The following is a 26,863-nucleotide window of genomic DNA, read 5'->3' on the forward strand; positions in this document are numbered from 1 at the left end:
TCATATTTTTTTTGGAACCATATAAACATTTGAATATACACTGATTTCCCCATTAAAACAGAATTTACCAAATAAGCCCTTTTCTCAAATGCTAATCTATAACCCATTTACATAAGACATATTTCTTTCATTTCTTTTAGCAAACACTCCTATTCCTCATAACTACTTCATTTTCCCAAATGTTATTCCTAGCAACAATGGTTAATTCATTGAAAAATACATCCCTCTAAATTTCACATCACCAGAACCCTTACTTTTATCTTTATTCAATGTCATTCCCATTACCTTTAAACACCGATTCAGACAAACCAACACTTCCCTTATCCATACTTTATTCTTAGCAACCACTACTACATCATCTGCAGATATCAAAACTACCAAAATCACTACTTCCTTTTGCATTACATGTCTAGCATCTTTCATTTTATAAGCCATTTTACTCACTATTACATTCATTATTAATACAAACAACATCCCACTCATAGGACATTCTTGTCTTATACCACAATTCATGCATGTTTCCTCACTCAACTAATTTTATTACCTATTCCATACTTTTCCATAACTTCCCATAGAGTATCATGTCCTATTGTTATTACATGCCTGACTAATATCACTTATAAGTTGCACTCTTCCCTTTAATTTACAATATCATCTACAATTTCTTAAACCACTAACAATAACTCCTGACATCCCTTCCCTTTTATACCATATATACTTTCTCCCATAATGTCTTTCATCCTTCCTTCCATTCTCCTCTGTGTTATTCTCATGAAAATTTTACAATCTGTATTATTTATTGTGACAGGTCTCCAGTTTTTTTATTAAATTCTTTTCATCTTTCTCCTACCTAAATTTTAATAGCTCACTCATAACTCTTCATAAAAAACATTCTTTTAGTCATTCATTCATAACGTTTAGAAAACACTCCCTTTACCAGTCCCTTAATTTCTTGTATAGTTCATACCCTATAGCATCTGGACATAATACTGAATTAATTTTACTTTTCAAAGTACTTTATTTGTATATTTATTTTCTTTATTTATTTGCATTTGTTAACAGGGTAGTGTACGACTGGGCCAGTGGCCTGTTTTCAGCGGAGACCTGGAGAGAAAAACTCATTCATTTAAGTATTTGAGCAAAGAGCATTACATGAGAACAGAGGTATTGAGTAACTGTAATCACAATATCATTATATATATATATATATATATATATATATATATATATATATATATATATATATAAAACATAAATAATATAAAACAGAGCTATTGGCATCACTGGGAAATCAAATAGTCAGATAAGAAACGTTAAAAATTCAAATAGCAACCCATAAAAGATTGAAGAAAATCATTGGTGATGGGAGTAAGGTTAAGATGCTGGAGATGGGTTATGAGAAATAGGAGAGAGGAGCTAATCCAGGTGAAGCCAGTTGTTGTTGAGATTTTTTTTTGTTTATTTTTAAAAGAAGTCAAGCATGGATTGTTCTGAATGACTGGAGAAAGAGCATTCCAGGTATTTGCTATTTTATTGGAATAGAGGGAATCACAAATGTAGTTGTGAGACTGGGTAACTTTTAACAATGACCTGTTTGATGGCCTGAGGGATTTGCTGTTGATATTTGGTTGGACCAGGTCAAAAAGTACTGGACAGTTATTGGGATTGTGAATTATTTTGTGGGTGATGGCAAGTTGGTTTAGTATTAGCAGATTGGAATGTTCTAGCCAGTTATATTGATGGAGAGCTGAGCAATGGTGAGTTCTATGAGGCTGATTAGCATCAAATGTATCTATTTTGTTATAGCAGGACTTCAAGTACATTAAGGTCAGCCTTAAATAAGCTAGTGAATATGTATGAGTAGTACAGGAGGGTAGACAGTAAATAAGATCTTGCTGTGGCTAGTCTGGCTTGGTGTGTTAGGTAAGATTTGTCCCTACAGAGAGAGCCCAGCTTGGCATGGACTTATCTGATAGTTATGGAGATATGAATATCAAATTTTAGCCTGTCTATTGTGATGCCTAGAAGTTCTGTTTGATGTGTAGGTTCAATTTTGTTTCCATTTGAGGAGTGAATAGAGAGTGGTAAGGATTTGGTCTTGGAATTGTTTGAGAAGATCATTAACTTACTTTTATTTGGGTTAAGAATGACTTGGTGGTCGGAGAGGTAAGTTTCTATGCCCTGGAAAGATTATTGCATTTTAACCAGAAGTTCTTGGAGGGAAGAGGTGGAGCAGATTAGAGAGGAATCGTCAGCATATTGTATTATTGTGGCAAGTTCTGTTGTTGTATTTAGATTGTTTGTAAATATGAGAAAGAGAAGGGGACCAAGAATGGATCCTTGGGGAACCCCAGTAGATACTGGCACCAGTGGGGGAGATTGTTCTCCCATTTTGTAGCCTGTTGATGATTAGACAGATCACTGAAGAAACAAGTTAGGGATGATGAATTAAGACTATAAGTGGCAAGTTTATTAAGTAGTAACTGGTGTGATACAGTGTTAAAAGCTTTTAACATATCTAGGAAAATTGCAGAGACTATTTGTCCATCATTTCTGAGGTGACAGTGTCTATAAAACTTACTAATGCTGTGTTAGTACTATGCTTAGGTTTGAAGCCATGCTGTGAACTGGAAAGTAGGTTATTAGTGGTCAGGTGTTACAGGAGTTGTTGGTGAATACATTTCTCTAGAATCTTGGCTAGGGGTGAGAGGATGGCAATGGCGCAGTAGTTAGAAATGTCATTAGAGGGGGCCCCCTTGTGAAGGGGGATGATGTGGGAGATTTTCCAGAGGTGGGGAATGTTCTGTTCAGAGATGGAGCAGTTGATAAGGATGGATATAGGGTAATCAACGGATGGAGCAGCTTTTAGGAATTTGTGGGGTAGTTGGCTGGCAGCAAAGCAACAGGAGTTTAGTTCACTTAGGAGATTTTCAATATAAGCAGTCTGTATGGGTTTAAAGGAGAATTAGTTAATGTTCATATTGATAGATGAGGGGACTGTGAGCGGGAGATTTTGGTGATTGTTTAGGAGAGAGGTTATAGAGATTATAAAGTGTGAGTTGAATTGTGAAGCTAAGGATTCAGAGGTGTTGGATGTGAAAGGAATGGGGGTGGAGGTTTTTCCAGGGTTAATGAGGTAGTTAATATTCTTCCAGAACTTTTGTGGGTTATTTGCGTATTTTTGTTGACAAGTATGGAAGTAAGTTTTTTATCATTGTTGATGTGTTTTATAGCTTGATTTCTTAATTAGTGATAGGTAGAGAAATCATTTTTGTCTTTGGTGGATTGGTAGTGAGACCAGGCTCTGTCCCTTTGTTTAATTAGAAGTTTAGTTTCATTTGAAAGCCATGTAATTGTTTGGATTTGGGTCAAATTTTCCTGGTAGGGGTAGGTTTATTTAGGATGTTTAGAAATTTGTTGTTTAAAAATTCAACTGTAAGGTCTAGTTGTATTTTTTAAGGGGACCTATCACACTGTAGTAGTAATTGATTAAATAGGTCAAATGAGAAGTTTTTTTAGTATGTTGTATGCAAGATTGGAAATGAGCTTCTATTCTTAGTAAAAAAAGTGGGTGCATGGTTGCTAAGGGTAACAGGTAGGCAGTTTGTTTGGAACCCTAGGTTTGGGTTGTTGGTTAATATCCAGTCATCCAATTTACTAATAATAATTTCTCTTCAAATTCTTCTTTAACTCTTCCTTGATGTTTATTAAACTTTCAGTTTTCTCTCATTTTCTTTCTTTTTACTCTTATACATAGTTTGACATGTTGTACTACAATACCCATAATTTGGTCTTGTGTTCTTCTTACCTCTCCATTTACATTTTTCATTTCTCTCATTATACTGATATCCTTCTTTTCTACCTTACCAAATATGCAGACACTCCCTCCCTTCTCCCTCGTAAATAATATATTTGCTTAAATGTTAACGTCTTTATTTTTTCTTGATTTCTTTTATAATTGTCTTTATTTTTTTTCATTTCTTTCATAAAAATTTTTCCACATCATAACACTCTCTTGTATTCATCTCTAGATTTTCCACTACATTTCTATACATCTTTCCATACTTCACTTTCTATTCCTTTCTTATGTCATCCTGCCATAGAAATAAACCATTTCATACATCTTTCTAAACTAAATCCACCAATTTTATAGACGTCTGTCCTGGTTATAGGAGTCCCCCATAACTGCAAAGCTTTCCACTTTCCAAATTCAGCCCATAATTTCTCATTCTTTTTATTCCCTTTACTATTTTAATATACTCCCTTTCTTTCATCATCTCCATCCATATTGTTAAATGATCTGAAAAAAAATGTCTCTTATATCACCATCTGCCACACCTAAACATTCTGAAAGTACAAAATAATCAGTTTCAGATCCTCCTCTATAGTTCCACTGGCTTTTACTGTATACCTCTAACCTACCACATTTTATCATTGCTTGCATTTTTTTTACATCTTTCCCTTTCTTTTTACATTTTCCCCTTAAATTACAGTTAAAGTTCCCTGCAATAATACAGTTCAGGTTAACAATGAAATCATATATTTGATGGAACAGATTCTCTCTTTCCTTGTCATCTGTATATGCATGTAATGCTATAACTCTATAAACCTATTCTCTCCACCTCACATCCACAACAGTTAACCTTCCCATCCTTACTAATGTTATGTTGTTCCTCTATTATCATTTACATATATAACACTTGGTAAGTGCTTTATTACTTCTTTTTGTTTTAAAATAACATCCACTTCCCACTCTCCATTAAAAAGTACACCTTTCATCTTTAACTTTCACAGTATCAGACAATGAATAGCACATGAATGAAAAATAACTTCTGGCATCTTTTAACTCCTTTTCATCAGGATGAAACTGAACATTTAATCAAGTCGCTTGCCTGAAAAATATAAACTCATTCCATGGGTATCGGTGAATCAAAGATCTAATGTCTTTTGCTTCAAAATTCAAAGGTAATACTAAATTTTCCCACACAAAATATCTGTCATTTTTTCTTTCTTATCCAAACAACAAATCTTTAGTTTTTTTCTTTTAATAAAGTTTACAGTATTTTTTGTTCTTTCAATTGCATCAGCATATGGATTTCCAGATTGCATCTCGGCTGTAACTTTCTCTTCATCCAACTCATGATTTTTTTTTTCACCTCGCAACTCATTGTCCATTCCAAGAACCTTTTCCATCATATTCAACCACAAAATCTCAGACTACCCCCCCCCCCCCCCCATTACTGCACAATTTTTCCTAACTGTCTCTGGGCTAAGAACAGAAGCAGGAAGTGCAGCAGCAAAAATACTCCCCCTTACAACAAAAGGAGTAGGGGAAATTCACTGATGCCCTGGTCAAATTTCTTCTAGTAGTACAAATACCACCTCAGGTCTCCCCTGAAATTAAGTCACTAGACTAGCGGGACAACCTGGTCAACAAATACTAAATAAAATAAGAACTCAGAATGAGAGCATAAACCTACAAAGATGTCCTGCAGTAGGCCACCCAATAAAACCACAGCCTTTTAGCACTAAATCCAAATGTGAAGTTCTGTTTTGTAGCCAACATAAATTTGCAAATGTAACTTATAGGATTTAAGATCCACCACTGGTGGTAGAAGTCATAAGGTACAAGTTTTCACAGGAAAAGGATTCCTCTTTAACTACTAAAATATTATTGCAGTATTAGACAGGGTTCTACATTGCCAGGTCATGTTATTCTTCTGGAAAAATATGGTCAGACATTTTCTAACCATAATCGTACTAGCAATGCCAGATGGAAAGAAATCAAAGTACTTTGTAGAAACTAAGAGAATCTTTTGCAGGATTCTTGCTGCCAGCTGGGCAGGCATTATAGTTCTGTTGTTCCCTTTGAGACTATACAACTTAAATGTCTAAAGATCTGTCAGGATCCGGGTCTATATTATAATTGCGAAAGCTGTCTTTTGCGAATAGTTGTTCATCGACACATAAATGTCGAAGAAGGAGAACAGAGAAGGGCAACAACAGTGAAAATGAAAACGGTGAATGCATTCCCGGAAGTAACAGCACCATACAGGTAAGGTAAACCTAACTGAACAAACCTTACCTAAACACTTTTTCAAACGTTTTTGCAGGGGGGCAAGCCCCCCTGAACCCCCCACACCCCCCCTACTTAAATATACCAACTCCAAGACCGCACTACAGTGGGGAAAAGGATTAATTTCCTCAACCCCATGATCACCCTGCCGGCCAAGAAAATCCATTCGGCATTCTCAATATCACTGTTGCTGTCCTTCGCTGTTCTCGTTCTTCAACATTTATGTGTCAATGAACATGTATTTGCGAAAGACAGCTTTCGCGATTCTGATATAGACTTGCAGGATCCTGCTTTTTTATGAAATATCAAATAAAGATAAGATAACCAGTTGAATGTATGGAATTAATTTTATGGGGTGTGTTGTCAATGTAATAGTTACAGGAGGGGCCATACTTGCCAAAGGATAGGAATATACACTTCTTAGCATTTAGTTTTAGTCCATTGTTTGGCACCAGCTATTTGTTTATATTATTAAAGTACTTTAAAATGAAATGTCTTAACTTACATTTGTTAAGTTTTTAAACTAATGTTACTAGTATGTTGGAATTTGATTTTATTTCAGTCTTTTTTTTTATTTTTTGCAACTTTTTCCCTGCTGTCTGCTGACCATCAAACCCTCTCTCAGTCAGTTAGCTAATTCCTTCCCTATTGGGCAACTGGAGATTAGTATATACTGTTTAATGTGAGAGAAGCTACTTGAGCAGTGTATGTTAGTCCAGCTATTGTATGCAAGCAACATTATGACAGGAACATTTATGTGTTATTGGGCTGAATGCATTCTATATATGTTATGAACATTTCTTCGTACTGAGCATTCAGAATTCAAGCTGTGCAAATCACAAGCAGTAAAAGGTTAAAGATTTATGTTTATGAGGGGAAACATGAGTATCTTTATAAGAAAATCAAATAAAAGTGTTTAAAGAAGTAAACCCAGTCACTGTGGCAGTTTAGTAATAACAGTCTTTTATGTGCGTATGCTTTGGAGTCAGATTACGGATTTATTTTTTTATTTTACATTTGTTGACCAGGGCAATTCCACTGATAAAAAAGGTCTGTTTTCAGTGGAGGACCGGGGAGAAAAGCTCTAGTACATGCTGTACAAACAAAATATTTTAAATTATACAATATCCACAAAGTCAGGCAGAATACAATTAAAATAAATTTTACAATGTCAAAATAGATACAATAGTAACTATACATACAGTAGTAAGGCTTCTTATACTAATTATATTCTATACAGATATAGTTAAATAGCTATGCAGTAGGATAGATGTCATAATACAAAGTACTGAGTTATTTACAAAGAGTGGAAAGCAAAATATTGATTTAATTATGAGATATAAATGAAATGCATGGTAAAAGAGTTAAGAGAAGCATAGGTAGAAGGTGGGGTGGGCAAAGACAGAGTGATAGTTGGTCACAAAGTATAGGGGAGCAGAAATATATTGAAGAGGAAGAAGAAGCAATAGTTTTATACTTATCCTAGAGATATACAGCTACAAAGTGAGGATGTTGAGAGGTGTTTTCTTAGATGTGTTTTGAATGCCTATTTGTTTTCAAAAAACCTGACAGCATGCAGGAGGGCATTATAGAGGGTAACTACAGAGTTTTAGTATAAGGAGGCCCCCAATGCATTTTGGGCTATAGTGATGGAGAGAAGGAGTTTGTCTTGAGTGAAGAAGTTTGGTAGGATTGAAGTGCTGAAACATGCCTATTAGTGCTAGACAGTTATCAGGGTAGTATATTAGAGTATGAGCTAGTTGTAGCTGACTATAGTGGGAATGATGTGGGAATTCAGTCCAATTTAGTTGTTTAAGGGCAGAAAAGTGATCAGTTCTAAAGGGGTGATTTGCAGTGAAGTGACCTATTTTATTGTAACACTGCTCTGGCTTGGTTTGTGCAGACATTTGTAGGTTAGTAAAGAGCAGGAAGGCATATAGTGTGGTAGGTAGGAGGTAGGCTTTAGCTGTGGTTTCTCTAAATCTGTCTGTTAAGCATGGTTTTGTTCTATATAAGAGACTGAGCTTTTGTTGTTGTTTTTTTTATATCAGTTTGGAACAACAGGTCAAATTTCAAGTTGTCATCAATTGTGACACCTAAGAGTTTGGTGTTAGGGACCTTTTAATCAGGGTGTTATTTAATGAAGTGAGTTTTGTAAGAGTTTTGCTTTGGGAGAATATTTTGAGGTCAAAAGTAGTAATTTTGTTTCTGGGCTTAAGTAGGAGTTGTGAGTTTTCTAGCCAGGATTCTACGGATGTAAAGGATTCTTGAGTAATTTCTTGAGGGTTTTGTACATTAGAGGCTGTGCAGATGAGTGTACAGTCATCTGCATATTGTATAAGACTGGCGTGTTTGAAAGCAGTCTGTAGATATGTTAGACAGGAGTGGTACAAGTACAGAACCTTGTGTCACCCCAACAGTAATGGGTAGAAATGATAAGTAATCCTGCTGCCATTTGACTACTTGGAATCTATCTGTTAGGTAGCTGTTAAACCAGGAGAGGGAGGAGGGGGAGAGAAACCAGGAGGGGACTTTTCATAATAGGTTATGGTAAGAGACAATGTTGAATGCTTTGGACAGGTCTAGGAATAAGGATGATTCTAGGTTTCCGCTATTTCTGTTTTTATTAATGGTAGCAGCAAAGTGATATAGGGCAGTACTGGTTCTATGGTTGGCATGAAAACCATATTGTATGGGGGTAGAGAAGATTGTTTATGGTTAGTAATTGGGAATGGATATATTTTTCAATATTTTAGATAACGGGGACAGAATGGCAATTGGTTTGAAGCTGGAGTAGTCAGCAGGGGTCCTCCTTTATGAAGAGGAAGTATGTATGCCTTCTTACAAGTGACTGGGCATGAGATTCTAGAATGGATCTGTTTGTTAGTAGAGATATTGGATATGGCAGAGGTACAGCTGCAATTTAGGAATGCAGGAGGAATGTTGTCTGTAACAGAGATTGTAGTTTTCAGTTTTAGGAGATTTTTTTTTATGGTGGGGTTAGAGACAGGTTTGAGTTGGAAGTGAGCTTCCACTGGGGTTTTTGTTGGTGGAAGTTGTTTTGATAGTGGGGTTACCTTTGATAAGTTAGGCTATAGCTTGAAGAAAGTATTTGTTAAAGTTATTAGCGACTGTTGATGAAATGCCTTCTGTGGAGGGAGTGGGTTCTTAACTTTGACTTGGATTTAGTAGATTTTGGACTGATGATGAGAACTGTTTAGGATTATTTTGGTGTGGCTGCTATAAGTTAAAGTAGTGGTGTTTTTTGTCAACCCTTATACTGTGTTTGGTTTTATTTCTTATCTGCCTGTAGTGCAGTTTTTCCTGGGATTTGTCGGCATACCATGCTTTACAGGCCTTGCCTCTAAGCACCATTAGTTGCCTACTGTTATTAGATATCCATGTTGCTGGATAAAGTTTAAATGTTTTTCACCTGATAGAAGCATGTTTGTGCAGTATATTGATAAAGACTTAATTAAATTTGAGGGTGGCTTTGTCTAAAGGAAGATTTTTTTAACATGTTCCAATTGTATTGCTTGAGCATGGAGATGAGACTGTCTATGTTAAAACTGGATAGGCTACGCACATTCTTGTATGCATGATGCTTTACTGAACTGCCTACAAGCATGTTTACAAAATTGGGCAGGTGGTCACTTAGGTAGTCAGACAGTATGCCACAGTTATAGATATTATTGGATTTCGTTCAGAGAATCCAGTTTAGGCCTTAGAGGAGGGCTTGTTATATCTTGTTGTTGTATTGATGAGGTGAGAGAAGCCATACAGGTTAATGTTGGTTGTGGGGGTATCAGATACAGTTTGGGCCCAGTCTATGTTAACGCCCCCAAAGATGATGGTTTCTTGGGGTATACTGTACTGGTACATACCCAGGTACTCTGCTGTGTTGCTGTTATTGCCAGGAAGAATATATAGGGGGATATATATGGTCTTATAAGAGTTTAGTTTGAGTAAAGCAATAAAAGTTCCTGCATTATTGAATGAGGGATGTTTTTTTCTGACAAAGAGATATGTTCAGATGTTTTGGGTATGTAATACTTACTCCACCTGCTTTTTTGGATATGTGGTCTGCTCAAAGGATATACCCTTGAGGGAGGATTTCAGTGTCTTTGATTTCAGGTTTAGCCATGTTGCTATGATTCCAAGGATGTTAGGGTTGTAATGATAATGAAAGCATGCAGTTCAGTTACTTGGTTACAGATGCTTCTAAGGTTCGTGTTTATACAGGTTCATAGGTTGGTACTAGGCTATCGGCCCTAGGGCCTATACAAGCCTAGCCATAACAATTCCCAGGCTATTAATTCCCTGGTCCCCTGTCTAACAGGGTGATTGACGTGATCCCTGGGGTGAATTTCCTATCTCCCATCCAATCGTCAAGGTTCCTTTCGAAGAGGGCCAAAGAGGCGCTCAGCTTGACATGTATGGGCAGTCTATTCCGGAGTATGGGGAGTCTCTGGGTTAGGAACCTATCCCTCCAGCATGTTTTGTTCATTGTGATGACCATGTTTAGATCCCTGGAGCATGTGGCTCTGAGGGATTGGGATTTCTTTAAGTATAGCATGTCCAACAGCTCTGGGTTTGACATGGCCTTGTATGTTAAGCAGAGATCGCCTCTGAGCAGGCGATATGTGACACAGTATAGCTGGAGTTTTTTTTAGATGGTCAGCATAGGGCATCTGCTTTAGGCTTGTGATTCTTTTAGTGAGGTATTTCTGTGGACTTTCTAGTTGTTGCAGATGTCTTGTGAGGTACATACCAAATGGGGCGCTGTACTCTATAATGGGTCTAATGAGGTATGAGTACAGTGGGACAATGACCTCCTTTTTTCTGGATGAAAAGCCTTTAATGATGAGGTGTGCCACATAGAAGGATTTCCTGACTGTTGTGGCAATGTGGTTATCGAAGGTGAGGCCACTGTCCACTTGTGTCCCTAAGTCCCTTATAACACTTTTGGTGTTTAGTGTACTGCCACTTATGTGGTAATTCATGGGTACATGTTTTTTTCCCAAAGGGGATAACTACACATTTCTTGGCATTGAGCTTAAGCCCATGGCTCTGGCACCAATCATCTGTTTCTGTAAGGCCCTTTTGTAGAATATCCACATCATTTGGGGATTCAGTAATGGCTCCCAGTTTGCAGTCATCTGCGAACTTTGTTAGCCAGAGTCCCTTAGTGCTGGCCTGTACTTCAGAGGAGTAGATGCCAAACAAGAGCGGTCCCAGGACTGGACCCTGAGGTACTCTGCTTGTCACTTGTCTGGAGCTGGATTCTGAGTCGGCTACTTTTACAGTGTGGGTTCTGTCAGTAAGCCAGTTGGCATCCCATCGAGTGATGTAGGTTTGCATTATTTTATAAATTATAAATTGTAGACTTGTTTAACCTGAGTTAAAGGAGTGAGGTGTTACATTATTAATGGCTGTATGGGTCATTATGGGAGTGGCTGTTGTGGTTGGAACTGGGTTTAGGTGAATGTCTCCACATAGTTACAGACTGGGTAGAGATAGCTGGAATATACAATGCCACTTGGTTTTAAGTTTCTTCTTTCTGACTAATTTGTGTTAGGTTACTTACTTTTATATATTTTAAATGAAAAGACAGATGTGAGATAGGCTGTAAAGGTTGTGGGCTATACTGAATGAAATATGGGAATAATTGACATTGAGCATGTAAAAAAACATTAGTTGCCTGTTTTTTTTTTTCTTATACTATTTACTGCACTTTTTATTGCCTGCCGACTACTTTTATACTGTATTTATTTCACTCTCCTATCCCCTCCTAACTTACAGCAAACCTTCCCCCAAACCCCTCCACCTTACATATCTGAAGAGCAGGTCCTCAAAGCCCTGTCCAAGGCAAAGAACACAGCCTCTATTGGACCAGATGACATTCCAGGCTGTCTTCTAACCAGGCTAAAACATGAACTAGTATCTAACCACAGGCTTTGTTCCTGTGGAATGGAGAACAGCCTCAGTTACTCCCCACCACAAAGGTGGCCTAGCAACAGACCCAGGGAATTACAGACCCATAAGCCTGATGACTGCAAACTAGGTGCAATCATTGAATCTCCAAAGGATGTCAGTATACTCCAGGACGGTCTCACATAGACCGGCTGGTTTATTAGCCATGGTCCCACCTTACATATCTGAAAAGCAGGTCCTCAAAGCCATGTCCAAGGCAAAGAATGCAGCCTCTATGGGACCAGATGACATTCCAGGGTGTCTTCTAACCAGGCTAAAACATGAACTAGCATCACCACTAAGTACTCTTTTCAATCACAGCCTAACCACAGGCTTTGTTCCTGCGGAATGGAGAACAGCTACAGTTACTCCCCTCCACGAAGGTGGCCTAGCAACAGACCCAGGGAATTACAGACCCATAAGCCTGATGACTGCAAACTAGGTGCAATCACTGAATCCATGTCAGTATACTTCAGGATGGTCTCACACAGACCGACTGGTATATTAGCCATGGTCGAAAACTTGAATGCAAACAAATGTATTCTCATTTCCTTCAGCAGAAACAATGTCCCTTCACACTATCAAATCAACCACAATACCCTAAGTACCCATGAAGGGGTAAAGGACCTGGGATCACAGGTTTACAGTGACCTTAACTTCGACCACCACGTGTCTACTATTTAAGGAAAGCTATCCATGTAGCTCACTTGATTAGTAAAGGCATCACCTTGACAGCAAAAAAAATTATAACCCCCTTATACTTGGCACTTATTTGGCCCTTAATTGAGTATAATGCCCCATTTGGTATGTACCAGACTAAGCTTCTACAGCAATTAGAGAGACTGCAAAGGTGTCTAATAAAGAAGATCAAGGGCCTCCAGCATGTGCCTTACATGGATCGACTAAAATCCCTACCACTATACTCCATATCGTATGGACTTCTTAGAGGGAGACTTATGCCTGGCTTACAGAGCAACCCAAGACCCAAGCCTAATGAACTTACTGCATATCTGTAAACCAAATGGATCTAGGGCTACCCATTCCAGGGACTTAAATATGACCTGCGACTTAAATAGGATGCGCTGGAAGGATGGATTTATCTCCCAGTGATTGCCACATCTTTGGTACAGGCTACCAATTCATGTGAAACAGAACACCTCTAGGACACTGTTCAAGAGGAACCTGGTGAGGGGATGGGGCACCATAAATTCTTACCAGGGACAGTATCCACAACTCTCATGGACACGGGCAGTCATGAGTAAAAGCAATCTTGGGTACTGACTAGTACCTCTACAGTGTTACATTGGGTTGAAATGGCTGGACTTAAAATGACCTCCAGGTCGATAGCCTAGAAATGTTGTATGGTTCTATGAGAGCAATGGACTGAGCACTGGGCATAACACTGGTGTTGAGAGGTGTATGAGAGTTGATTATGTGTGCAAGAAAGAGGAGGGAAGTGAACTGTAGTACCTTGAATAGCATGTTAATTATTACACAAGTGTTCAGTTATTGAAAATGTAAACAGGATACAGAAGGCTGGATGAGGTTTTACTGGTTGTGGGTTGGTTGAAGTGAGAGACGTTGTTGAGTTAGAATGTAAAAGGAACAACACGGATGTATTGTGCATGTGTCATCTAGCATATATGAGGACACTTGTACAGTACATCAATGGAGTTCAGTTGGTGCCCTGTCATCTTTTGTTCTGTGGCTCCAACTATTGTTCTGCGAAGTGCGAGGATGGGTGAATTTCAAATTAGATTATTTTGTTTTGTCTTTACCATTTAAAAGAGGCATTAACTTTTTACATTAGAGAGCTATTTTTGTTTCACAGCTTAGTGGTACAGAGGAGACGATGGACATACGTTTTCAGTAGTAGCCACCACAGGGTTTCTGTTTTTCCTCTGCTTTCCACGGGAAAAGCTTGATTTGCACTGGGAACACTGAATGATATTCTGCTATCAATGCTCACATTTTTGAATATAAAGACCCTTCCATTATATAACAACTTACATCTTAGAAAGGGACATGTAACCTAAGAACCTTATGCCGATGGACTGGCTCTGAACCCATCAGTGAAGAATGAACAGAGAGATTGAACAACTTCACACTGTTAGTTTCATTTAGGAAAATAGTAGCCAGAAAGTTAGTGATGCAGACACATAGTGAGAGAGAGTTTAGAAGAATAGAAGCAATAAAGCCTGAACAGTAGCTTAAGGATATGGTATAGAAGCAGAGAAGGAGTTAGAAGAGCTTTAGGATCTTGCAGTCTGTGAGGGATTGAAATGTGACAAAAGAGGAAGACCTAAGTACTAGGCAAACTTTATGCAGGAGCACAGCCATGTATTTTTGAGATGATTTTTTAAAGAGGCTTTGAAATGGGTTAGGCCAACATCTAGAGGTAGTGAATTCCAATGTACAGAGACATAGTATGAATACAGAGAGTGACCAGGTTTTCTTGTGGGTTTTGTGATAGCGAAGAGATTTTTGTCTTCTGATCATAGGGATCAATTTGGTGTGTAAGGTGTGACTAGATTGGCTAGTGCAGGGTGGGCATTAGGCTTGAAAATAAGGTTGTGCAAAATGGATAGCTGAATAAAGGCAAGTTGGTTGGGTAGTTCATGGGGCCAGTTTAATTCTAGGAGTAGTTTATAGTGGTGTGTGTGATATTTAGATTTTGTGGCAACTTTGCAACTTTGTTGTAGCACTGTTCCAACTTGCTTAGGGTAGAATTTTGTAAGTTAGTTAAGATAGGGGCACCATAAAGAAGAGAGGGAAGTAAAAATGCTTTTGCAAGGATAGTTTTGGTTGCTGCAGTAAAGAAAAGTTTATTTCTATACGAGTCCCTTTTTTGATGAGTTTTCTTTATATTTTGCTGTATATGGGGGTCAAATGAAAGTTTATTGTCAATGATAACACCTAGAAGTTTGGTTTCCTGCACTATTTCTATCGCAGTGTTGTCAGATGCAAGGATGATGAAATGATCAGTGACAAGGGAAGTGTTTTTGGGATGAAAGATTACTAGTTTTGTCTTCTTTGGATTAAGAAAGAGTTGGGCATTTCTTAGCCAGGATTCGACTGCAGTAAAGGACTGTTGAGTTTTTAAGAGTAGTTCTGGTAGTGAATGAGCAGTGCAGATTATGGTGGAATCATCAGGGTATTGAATGAGGGTCCCAGGGTGAGAGGCAGTGTGAAGGTTATTTGTGAAAATGTTGAAGAGTAGGGGTCCTAGGATGGTGCCTTGGGGAACTCCAGTAGGGTTGTGGAGAAAGGGTGAGAGTTTGTTGGACCATTTCACTGCTTGTTTATGATCCTTGAAGTAGTTCTGAAACCATTTTACTATGTTATGTGAGAAGCCTAGGCTAGACGGTGTGTTTAATGGTAAGGGGTGAGACACTGAGTTAAAGGCCTTGGAGAGATCAAGGAATACTGAGGCTGTATAGCATCCTGCATCTCTATCCTTGTTCATGGTGTCTGTAAAAGATAACAGGGCTGTAGCTGTGCTGTGGGTTGGGTTTCGTTAAAATACTGTTTTGCAATAAGTATTGCATTACCTGCTGATGGATACCTCTCTTGAGAATTTTGGATATGGGTGACAAGATGGATATAAGATGTAAATTAGATGGATCAAAAGAGTTGCCTCGTTTGTGGATGGGGCTGATGTGAGATTGATATGGGTGATAATGAAATCTCGTTGAGCCTAACTTCAGCCACCATTCAGTAGCTGTCATGCTCCCAGTGGCTTAGTGTAGTAAGATCAATGGAAGGCAGTTTGCTGCTTGAGAACTACTCTGAAAGTGTATGAAAATCATAGCAGATCTATCAAGTCAACTAAATGTGTCATGGCTGCTGGGTGCTGGGTACAGGAACAAAACTGGGGCCTCTCTTCATATTTCTTCTATCGCATGATGTGAGGAGTTTTATATAGGAGTTCACAAACTCCAATCATTTCAGTAATGGAACATCCAATCTTGTTAATCCTCCATGATTTCAGCATTTGAGCTATGATGAGTCAATGACTTTTACCAAAGCTTTCCCTACAATTATGACAGGCCTGTTTTTTTAAGTAATTACTTGAAAAAGAGCATTCTGTCAACTTAGTATTTCAGCTAGGGTCGATCACCCCTGACATGGTAGCAAAACCAGTCTACTTGATCTGACAATCCTTGATCCACTTTGGCATAGAAATACTTATTCACTGAGTTTCCACATCTTGAGGTAGTCAGGTACAGAAATTTGAGAATCATTACCAGTCATGACTGAATTCCCTTAGTTAAGATGCTCTTACAAGAATGCTGTGTGGATGATCCTGAGTCGTCATGTAAAGGTGCTGACACACATACACTTGATCAAATTGTCCCATTTAATGTACAAATTTTCTTAAAAGGGTTTATAAAGCAAGGTTTGACAATAATCTCAAAATTCTAAAACGGGCAGAGCAGTGGCTGAATTGTTAGAGCAGGTAAACTCTCCTGCTAGATGTCAAACTCAAGCTTTATAAAAAATGTTATACCTGTCACGCAGAAACTGAGTATAAAAAAGCGATGCCCTTTATAAGGGGATGTCTTCCCTATTCTAACTGACCAGATAACATTTTGTTTTTGAATTGTTGACAGGTTATGCAGTTCTATCAGTAAAATAAGATGGAAAGTCATTTTCTACCTCAGAATATGATGCATCAGTTCAGAGTTTTGCAAATAAGATGAAATATTTAGGGAAGAAGCCCTCCAACATATCCACTGATTTCTTCAAGCACTGTCTTGATCCATATAGACTGCCTCTAGGCTTCAAGTGATGTGAGCTTAAGTATGCTGGCTAGTCCAAAGTCATAGGTATGATTTCAGGTGTACATCCTTCTAATGTGTGTTGCACCCAGGCCTAACTAGGTTAGTTACACCTTGCCTGGATACTGGGTCCAGTTATTCTCATGTCTGTCGATTTTTTGATAAAAAAACAGGGATCTTTCCACTTAACTTAAACACAGGCTTTGATTGGTCCCAAACTTAAAAAAAAAACACATACTTGGATCTCTCTAACCTTGACTTTGTAAGCTTATTGAGAAAGTTGAATATAATTTAAAAAATGTTACGGTGTCTAAAACTTGTCAAATGTCAGGAAATGCCTCATCACTAAGACTTATGTCAGAATTGTTAATGACCTCCTATAGCATGAGCTCAGGGTGTTATTCAAGTCTCAGTCCAACATGATGTTTTGGTGGCATTTAATATAGTAGATCCAGCAGTCCTGGTCCTAGTTGATCTTTCAGTCATACATGACATTGTGCATGGTGAGCATTTGTTGGAGCACCTGCAGATCTACTGTGGATTGTTTTCCATGGTGCTCAAGTGCTTTCACACTCAAGTTTCAGCACAGGTAGTTTCAAGAATCTTCAATTCATTGCTGCTCGGGGTCCACACTTGGCACTTTGTTATTAACAGTACATATGTTACCACTATAAGACATCACTGACTAGAAGAGGGGAGTTAAGGCAGAATCATTCACACATTAATGATACCAGCCTTTGTCTCTTCTTCACTCAAGAGCATTTGTCTTTCTTAATTCCATTTGTGGAATGACTGAATGGCATCACTGACTGAATGAGAAGCAGAACTGTCTTTTGCTCACATGTAAAATTAAGGGTGTTACTGTTCAAACCACCCTGAAAATCACCACTGATACATACCTTCCACCTACAATTATGTATATGGACATTAGATGGATTTTGTGTCCCAAGTCTAAATTTGCACATTAGTATTTATTATTAGCTGTCACTTCAAGAACAAGTGACTACTCTCATCTAATCTTCTTTATTTTAACTAAAGAATTATCACCGGAATAAAACATCTCTTACCATAAAAATATCTTTCAATGTTAACGCATGCATAGTCTTATCACACTTTGTTTACTGCAGTACACCTTAACTGGGATTTGGTGTTGATGAGTGCGGCTGTCTGCAGGCAGTACAAAACAATGTTGTATGAGTACTCCCTGAGGTACAGCACTGTTCTCACATGCCTCAGGTTTTAAGGCATGTGCATGTGCTGACCACAGTCTACTGATCTGATGTTAGTAAGTTAGTTCTCATCTATCAAACCTACATCACATGGCTCTTCCCTACCTCAATGAGCTATAGGTACCCTGTCAAGCATCATGGTCACTGGGGAACTGCTAGTAGCTACAGATTGCCAGATACCATCTGGAAAATTCAGGCTGAAATTCCTTCATTTATTTAACTGTTTACATGTGATATTCACTATCCTGCTGTCTGAGATATGAGCCTACCACTGAACTCTTTAAATGGACACTTAACACTTACTTGTTTAAAAAGGCATAATCTGTTTATATGACATAATTTTATATATTTATTCTATTTGACTCATTTATGCATTTTCAGTCCATTTTGTCTACATTATTCCAAATGTGGTTTATATATTTTTTCCTTTTCTGTATTGTTTTTAATTTTGGTGCAATAAACCTAGGTTTAAGCTCAACAAATAAAGTGATCTGATTTAATCTGTAGTGGAAGATAGTTATACAGCCCTATAAACAACAAGCATATCCATCCAATGGACAGCGATACTGAGTCATGGCTGAAAAAGGTTTACTGACCAGTCCACCAACCCAGTTACCAAACAGCAGATAAATAAAATAAATAAATAATAGAATACTGTAGCACTGCATACTGGTATTTTTCTGATGCTACAACTGTTGCAAAGGTTAAGACATATCAGGTATTATGGATAACATACATGGAATGGAAGCCATGCCTCCAGGCCAGTACCTGCACAATCTACCGCAAATCTTTTTCTAAGCACACGATAATGTAGTTGCAGAAAGCCATATTAGGCTTGGCGCCACTCACTACTAAAAAAGTGAAAAGTCTGGGAGGCTGGTACTACTACTACCAAAGATTAAGAGTACCAGGGTAGCATTACTGGTATCTGCCTGCAGACTGACAGTGATCAAGAGCATATGGGGCAGTTTACTTCTGGTGTTATTTTACTGTCAGTTTTCTTCCAGAAACATAATGAATGAAAACCAGAGAAAGAGGGAACAGATGCTTTTTGTGGAAATGTAGACTTTCCCCTCTAACATAGGTATTAGCTAATTAAGAACAAACACATTTCAAAAAACTGTAATAAAGCAAGCCTCACAGGTTGTTAAATCTCAAGTATGAGGCAGGGTCTGTGCATCCTCGACTGTCAGAATGCCAAGAAACCAAAACAATGAAAGCCAGTGTTTTTTGCAGGGGTAAGCCCTGCTGCAACCCCTGATGGGGGGGGGGGGCAACCCCCCAAACACACTCCCCAAACTTATATATATACCAACTGTACAGTCTCACCAAACTGAAGACAGGAAGAATCTCCCAAAATAATCACTGTCAGCACACACTTAGAAATCACACTGTCAATGATTCCTTATGAAAAGGTTATTGTAATGGGCTGGGGTGGGGCTCTATTAAAAATAGGTCAATGCCTGTTACCTGTGATCAAACACTCACTATCATCTACATACTCTTGGTACCCATTCATTATAGCCACTGTATGGACTACACATCTCAGCCATCTGACTGCACTCAACAAGGCTAGCATTAGATTAAATGGAACCCTAGGCAACTGATTCTTTGGACTTCCTCCTGCTCCGCCCTAATGCCCATGTACTCTCAACCCCATCCTGCCACATGTACCACCCTGATTCATTACCTTGTTTTTGTTTTTTTGTCTTTTTTTTCAGTCTTACTTTTTAGTTTTCTCATGCATTCATTTAACACACCACAACCAGCAAAGACTCCACTGTACTAAATACAGATGAAGCAACATGGTCTTAGGGCCTCTAGGCCCCCAGAAGTCATAGGGTTCCAGATGTTCTCATATGCATATTAACAGATTTTTTAAATAACATTTTCATCCAATGATGCCCTAAACAAAAATCATAATTACAGATTCAGTCTTTTTTTTCTTTCAAGAAAAATAAATTGTATCTAAAGCTGAATGTTGAAAGCTAATGAAAAAGCAATTCCCACTAAAATGAGATGACAAACAATTGCAAGTATATATACATTATAACAGGGAATAGTGCCAGCCACCCTACCTTTCCAAAAAGAGCATCACCTTCTTTGTGTCCCTCTGGTATTTGACTGAGGTGAAAGTAAAATCACAAATGTCTATAGGAGTACATTATACACCAGAGGGTCTGGTGTGGAAATCAGAGCATCTAAATAAAACCTACACTCAGATGGGGAGTACCTTTCAACCTCTTAGCTCAAGAGTTAAGATAAATGCGAAAAAAAAAAAACAATGAGAGACAAAAAAAATCGAAAGCAGGGACAGATATTGCACTTAACTTACAAAGTTGCTAGAACAGGCTTTGCATTTGTATGTTTGTTTTCTGCAGTTTCTTAAATCTGAAACTCTGGTGTCTGCCATTATTCAATGACTGCAATCCTTACTGATTTTTCAGAAAAAAATTACAAGAAACAGACCAACGTATGAGGCAAAATTAGAAATTCTACAAAATCACAGAGAGTTTAGAGCAACTCTATCTCCAAACACATGCATATAAACAAATACAGATACACACACATGACCATCAATTATAGATACTTGTATGACTGTGCACCATAGAACTTTGATTGTGATCTATTGAATGAATGAATACATAAATAGTTTACCCATGGGAATGTACCTTTTTCTCTTCCTGCTGTCAAAATACAGTGTTAAGTGCACTGCAGCCTTTCACCACAAACACTAAAGCACACACACACACACACACACACACACACACACACACACACACACACACACACACACACACACACACACACACACACACACACACACACACACACACACACACACACATACATATATACCTCTTGATGTCTTAGTTCAAGTACCCAGGAGAAAACTAAAATGTGAGACACAAAAGAATCATGCTTGTTAAAACTGGTGGACTTCTTTGAGTTAGTCACCAGAACCCTGGACAAGGGGAAAACTGTGCAAAACAGCCTACCTGGACTTGGCCAAGGCTTTTGACATTAACCCCCACTCAGGCATTATTGACAAACTCACCCAGCTAGGTACCAACTCTTCTATCGTTGGGTGGGTTGGTAACTGGCTCACCAATAGAACTCATGCAGTCAAAATAAGGGAATCCCCCTGCAATAGCAGACTTGTAACTAATGCTGTTTCACACAGATCAGTCCTGGGACATCCACTGTTCAGAATATATTTCTCCAAAGTACAAGCAAAAACTACAGGTCTGTGGCTGATAAAGTTTGCTGACAACTGCAAACTGGGAGCAGTCACAGAATCCCTACATGATGTCAACATCCTACAAGAGGGTCTTACGTAAACAAATGATTGGTGCCAAAGTCATGGCCTTAAGCTCAATGCAAAACAAATGTATTATTATCCATTTCAGTAAGAGTGATGTTCCTGCTAACTACCACATCAATAGAAACACCCTAAGCATGCACTCAGTGGTGAGAGACCTGGGCACACAGGTTGACAGCAACCTTACCTTTGATCACATTGCCTCCACAGTGGTAAGAAGGGCATTCTATATTGTTCATCTCATAAGTAAAAGCATTGCCTCCAGAAAAAAAGAAGTTACAATCTCCCTGTACTCTTCCCTCATAAGGCCAATAATTGATTACAATGCCTCTTTTGGTATGTACCTTTCCAGGACCCTGCAGCAAATGGAGAGACCACAAAGGTTCCTCACAAGTAGAACTCAAGATATTCACCATCTGTCCTATGTGGATTGGCTGAAATCACTGTCACTTTACTCCATTTCATACAGACTACTCAGAGGCAATCTCTGCCTTGCATTGTGTATAAGGCAATCTCTGACTCTGCTTATTTGAAAATGCTGCATACCCACAAGTCCAATGGCTCACAGGTTACTCTCTCTAAAGACTTTAAGCTGGTATGTGACATTAATATAATCTGCTGGAGGGACAGATTCGTCTCCCAGAGGTTACAGCACCTGTAGAACAGACTCCCAATTCATATCAAGCAGAGCACCTCTTTGGCCCTCTTCAAGCACAATCTGAATGACTGGATGGGTAACTATAAATTCACCCTAGAGGTTCCACCTGTGTCTCTTTTGGACAGGGGAAATAGGTGCTGATAGTGGAAACAAAGGCAGAACTTGGCTAGGCTTGTAAGGGCCCTAGGGCCATTAGCCTAGTAACATCCTGTGATCCTAAGTACCACAATCAAGAACAGATATTGCTGTTATATACTCTAATGTTAAAATAACGGGCATTACAAAAGCATGCTTTTTCTGAAGGCTGTCAAGTCTGAAATTAGAATGTCCCTCATCATTTATAAAGCAGTCCTCATTAACTGCCGGAAAACATACAATAAACACACGAAAATAAGACACACAAAAAAAGACATTCTGCAAAATCAAAGACAGATATTGCTATTATATACTCTGCTGTTAAAATAACAAGCATTACAAAAGCATGCTTTTTCTGAAGGCTGTCAAGTCTGAAGTTAGAATGTCCCTCATCATTTATATAGCAGTCCTTATTAACTGCTGGAAAACATACAAGAAACACACAAAAATAAGACACAAAAAAGAGACATTCTGCAAAATCAAGAACAGATAAGAACATTCAAACCCCCATACATATATTAGGCACCATACCTCTCAATCTCTTATCACAAGACTTTGGACAAAGACAAAAATAATGGGAGACAAAGGTCTTAAAACAGATAATGTTTTAAATATTGCTCTAATGGACTTAGAAAGTTGATAGAATGTTTTGCATTAGCATACATTTTCTGAAGGATATGAAGTTTGAAACAAAGTCTGTAATAATTTAGTGACTTCACTAGTCCTCAAAGATTTGCCTGAAAATCATAATGCAAATATTTGTACATTCTGCAAAATTCTGGATAGGTGAGGGGAGTGTTTTATAAACACACACACACACATACGTACACACAATCAAATGAATGAATAAATGCATAAACAATGGCCCATGAATTAATTTCTGTTTTATGTTGTTAAAAGCATTCAGTGCAACTCAACTCATCTTTGTATACATTAATGCACACACACACACACACACACACACACACACACACACACACACACACACACACACACACACACACACACACACACACACACACACACACACACACACACACACACACACACACACACACACACACACACACACACACACACACAGAATACCTCTCAAATGCCTTGACTCTTTCAGAATCTGATCTTGCGCTATCCCTCCTAATCTTTCCAGGCAATTTGGGAAGAAAAGATGAACTACACTTAATAAATAATGAGTTACTAGAATTATCTACACTTCTCAGAAAATATGTATTAACTCATATTTTCTCAACTTTTCAAAGAAAGTTATCACTTTGAAAGTGTCTCTAATCTGTTAGCAGACAGAATCCTTGTTAATAAATAAATAAATAAATAAATAAATGAAATGTTCCAGTCTCATAAATTCATACTAAAAGGTTACATAAAAAAATAACACAGAGACTTGAATATATTCATGTTGTGTTTCCGGAATAAAAACATTAAAACCGAAGGAGAATCCACATAGACTAATTCAGTGGATACTAAAGTAAATATTAGCTGCTGTCATGACTCCCATTTCACATTCAGAGTTAATCTCAATGTGATATACAGAATGATGCAGAGAAGTATTAAACCATAATTAATTAAACTCAAAGACATTCTTATTTAATACTCTCACTGGCTACGTACCATCTGATTCCCTGTGATTTCTAGTATTCTTTCCAGTTCTACTATGTCCCTTGTAACTTCCTTCAGAAGAAGTTTAAGTCTGTTTCCAATGACATGCACTTTCTCTTTGGCTTCCAGGCAATCCCCACCCTCAGCGTTAACAAGAAGCTGGGTGGACATATCTTGTAGTGATGCTACTTTCATCTGTGAGTCCCTCAATTCACGCCGGATTTGCTGTTAAAGGGGAGAGTAGAAATAAAATTAATACTTTAACATTTTGGCAATACTGGAAGTCTATCCTAAAATAATTTAATATACTCCCTTCAAAGTGTCTAAATCCATATCGCTAACGCTAATAAAATGTAATACTTCTATTTAGAGGTTCTGTCTGTAAAGTAATTGATAAAACAGTAACACCTCTATGCACAATGACTTTGTTTTGCAAAACTAAATCATATTGCTTTTATAGTAACAATATTAAAAGACAGAAAACTGTTAGGACTCTCAAATGGGTCATTAAAAGGAAATATGACACAAATAAATGGGACCACTTCCCAAACATGAATTATGTGCTGTTTTTACCTTATCATTCTGTAATGATTGCAGAAAAAATTACATGACTGACAGTCCTTTCTTTTATTACTGGTGAAGCTCCTGACAGATATACATTTATATGTAAATAACTTCATAGGTCTTGATTTTCTTTGCATTGTCCTTCATAGTGGTGCTGATAATTGCAAGTTTTGAATTTAAACATTTCTTATGTCTGTATGCCAAGTCAATGCTGACATAGAAGTGCAAAATCTTGGATTTCTGACAAGTAAACTGGTGATAAATACCATGAAGAAAAGAAGGGACAGAAAGAAAGATGATCACAATTCTATTTACTAACTAGGTGTGCAAACACATTGTTCAGTCAAGACCCCTAAAATCAGACAGACAAGAAAATAGTAAAGTTGTAACAGTAGCTTGAGATGACTACCTTACAACAGGTATTCAGGTTAACAAAACATAAAACCATTAACAGTATAATAACATTTTCTGAAAATACCACTGAAAGTACTTAAGCTAATGCATATTAATCAAGAATAACAATTAGCAGGGTGGCAGAGATCAGAAGCAGAAATGTAAAATTACTTATTGTGATAAGGTGGCTACATGATTCTTCTTCTGAAATTTGCATAAACAGTAAAGTTAAACAGTTATGAAAGTTAAGACTTTTTCTAAGGAAGCTTTACATACCGTAGGTACTATTCATTATTCTAGCACAATACAATAATGGTAGGAAATACATGCAGACTAGAGCATTGTGCAACACAATATGACATGATATGCAACACCAGAGAAATTAACATTTCCAAGGAAACTATAAATGAAACAATAAAATATCACGGCACAACGGACACTGAGCAACAGTACTGCAGATTATCTCATGAATGTAACCTAAACAAGTATTTTCAAGAAATGTACATTATTATTAAAACAAAAGTCACAACATAAGCAGTTGTTTATAAGTACTGAATAGTTCAAGACTAGAGAACAGCACAAAATGGATGATTTAAGCTATAAAACCAGTGGCCTATTCGATAACCAGAAGGTAGAATTAGGGAGAAAAGGTGTGTTTGAGGGGGTGACCAGAAGTCATCTTATATACCTAAAGCAGATTCATTAGGAGCTAACTAGATGATGTCAGAGAAGCACTGTTATAGTGTTTTCAAATCAATAGGCTCACTAAGTTATCTTTTAAAAGGTGAAATGCAGTTTCAGATTGTGGGTCCACATTACAGAAGTCTTTCTAACATGGCCATATACAGAAGGCCAGTCAGTGTCAGTGAATCAACAGGTAGAACATTCTCCTTTGATGCTGGAAGATTAGAAGGGTACTATGGTATTAGTCCTGCACCAGATAATTGGATTAATTTCCGATACTGACACTGTAATGCAGTCAAGGGGGGGGGGGGCGTGATGTTCTCCTCAGTATATTATCCATCTGACTGAGTTAGTGTTAGCTCAGGTGCATATAAAAAAGTCCAAAGCCCTTATTCAAAAAAAAAAAAAAAAAAAAACGGGACTTTCTTCTAGTCTTATGAATACCACCTTGGGTCACCAATGGAAAATCTCACATTGGGAGACATAAAGAAATATTCATTGTTCAAGTAAATTTCATGATTCTACTTTCCATAAAGTTGCAAAAGCAGGAATTAGAATTTAGTTTTATTAGTAGCAAAAAATTTAAAGGACACAACTCCCAAAAAGGTAGGAAGGGGTAGAGCATGGTAGCTTAATACCTGACAAAAGTTACATCTGCCCATAGGGTCAAGCAGTAGGTTCACTTCTAGAGCACAAATGCAAGACACGTTGTTTGTTGTACCATGACAGCACTAGAACAGCATTGTGCACATATTTTACTGTGCATATTAAAAGACTGACATCTCAAGTTGTACATTTCAGACACGACTTTGAGTGTTAGTAGGGTTATAGTACATAACTGAGAATGTAACAAACTTTTTAAAATATCAAAAGTTGCAAGATTTATAACTTTAATCTTACAGTTTTGTATTTTTTGTAACTTCTGTGTTGGGTATAGTGAAGCCAGGCTTCTGGCAAGGACTCTTGGGGAGTTATATGACACAAGAACAGGTAGCAACATTTACCTTTGGCATCTGAGATCTTCAAATGTTATAAATTTTATATACTCGTGTCAAGTAAGTTCAGATTAAAAAAATGACAGATTCAGATGATGCCTTAACTACAGAGATTCTAAAGTAAGATATTTGAAAACTTTTTGTGCAGTTGGAAGAATGTACTGTCATCATCTAGGGTACAACTTATCAGCTTCCACAGGTAATAGCAGTAATACAGAAGAAGCATGCCACAATGCAGCAGAAGGAATGTTACTGCACTTAAGCCTTTAACATCAGAACTCTTTGTGAGCTGTGGCCCTTAAAAGATTTATTAGCACTTGTATCAAATAAAGGAGGTAATAGATTTCTTAATGCTAACAATATACACAGAAGCTGGTAGGAGTTATACAAATTATTAAAAAGTCTTGCTGTGGTTTGAAGCAGTTGCAATATCTCTCAA

General features: G+C 37.7%; 1 protein-coding gene across 3 annotated transcripts in view; it reads right to left on the reverse strand.

The window, feature by feature from the left end:
• SYNE1 (spectrin repeat containing nuclear envelope protein 1) overlaps positions 1–26,863 on the reverse strand; it is a 2,173,401-nt gene that overhangs the window by 265,581 nt on the left and 1,880,957 nt on the right. For all 3 annotated transcript variants that reach the window (XM_044089035.1, XM_044089189.1, XM_044089105.1), the window contains one exon: positions 23,801–24,013. In XM_044089035.1, the coding sequence (XP_043944970.1) occupies positions 23,801–24,013 (213 nt within the window). The remainder of the gene's footprint in view (positions 1–23,800; positions 24,014–26,863) is intronic.

This window comes from Protopterus annectens, chromosome 1.part0 (assembly GCF_019279795.1).
Source record: "Protopterus annectens isolate FY-2018-M chromosome 1.part0, PAN1.0, whole genome shotgun sequence".
Lineage (NCBI taxonomy): Eukaryota > Metazoa > Chordata > Ceratodontiformes > Protopteridae > Protopterus > Protopterus annectens.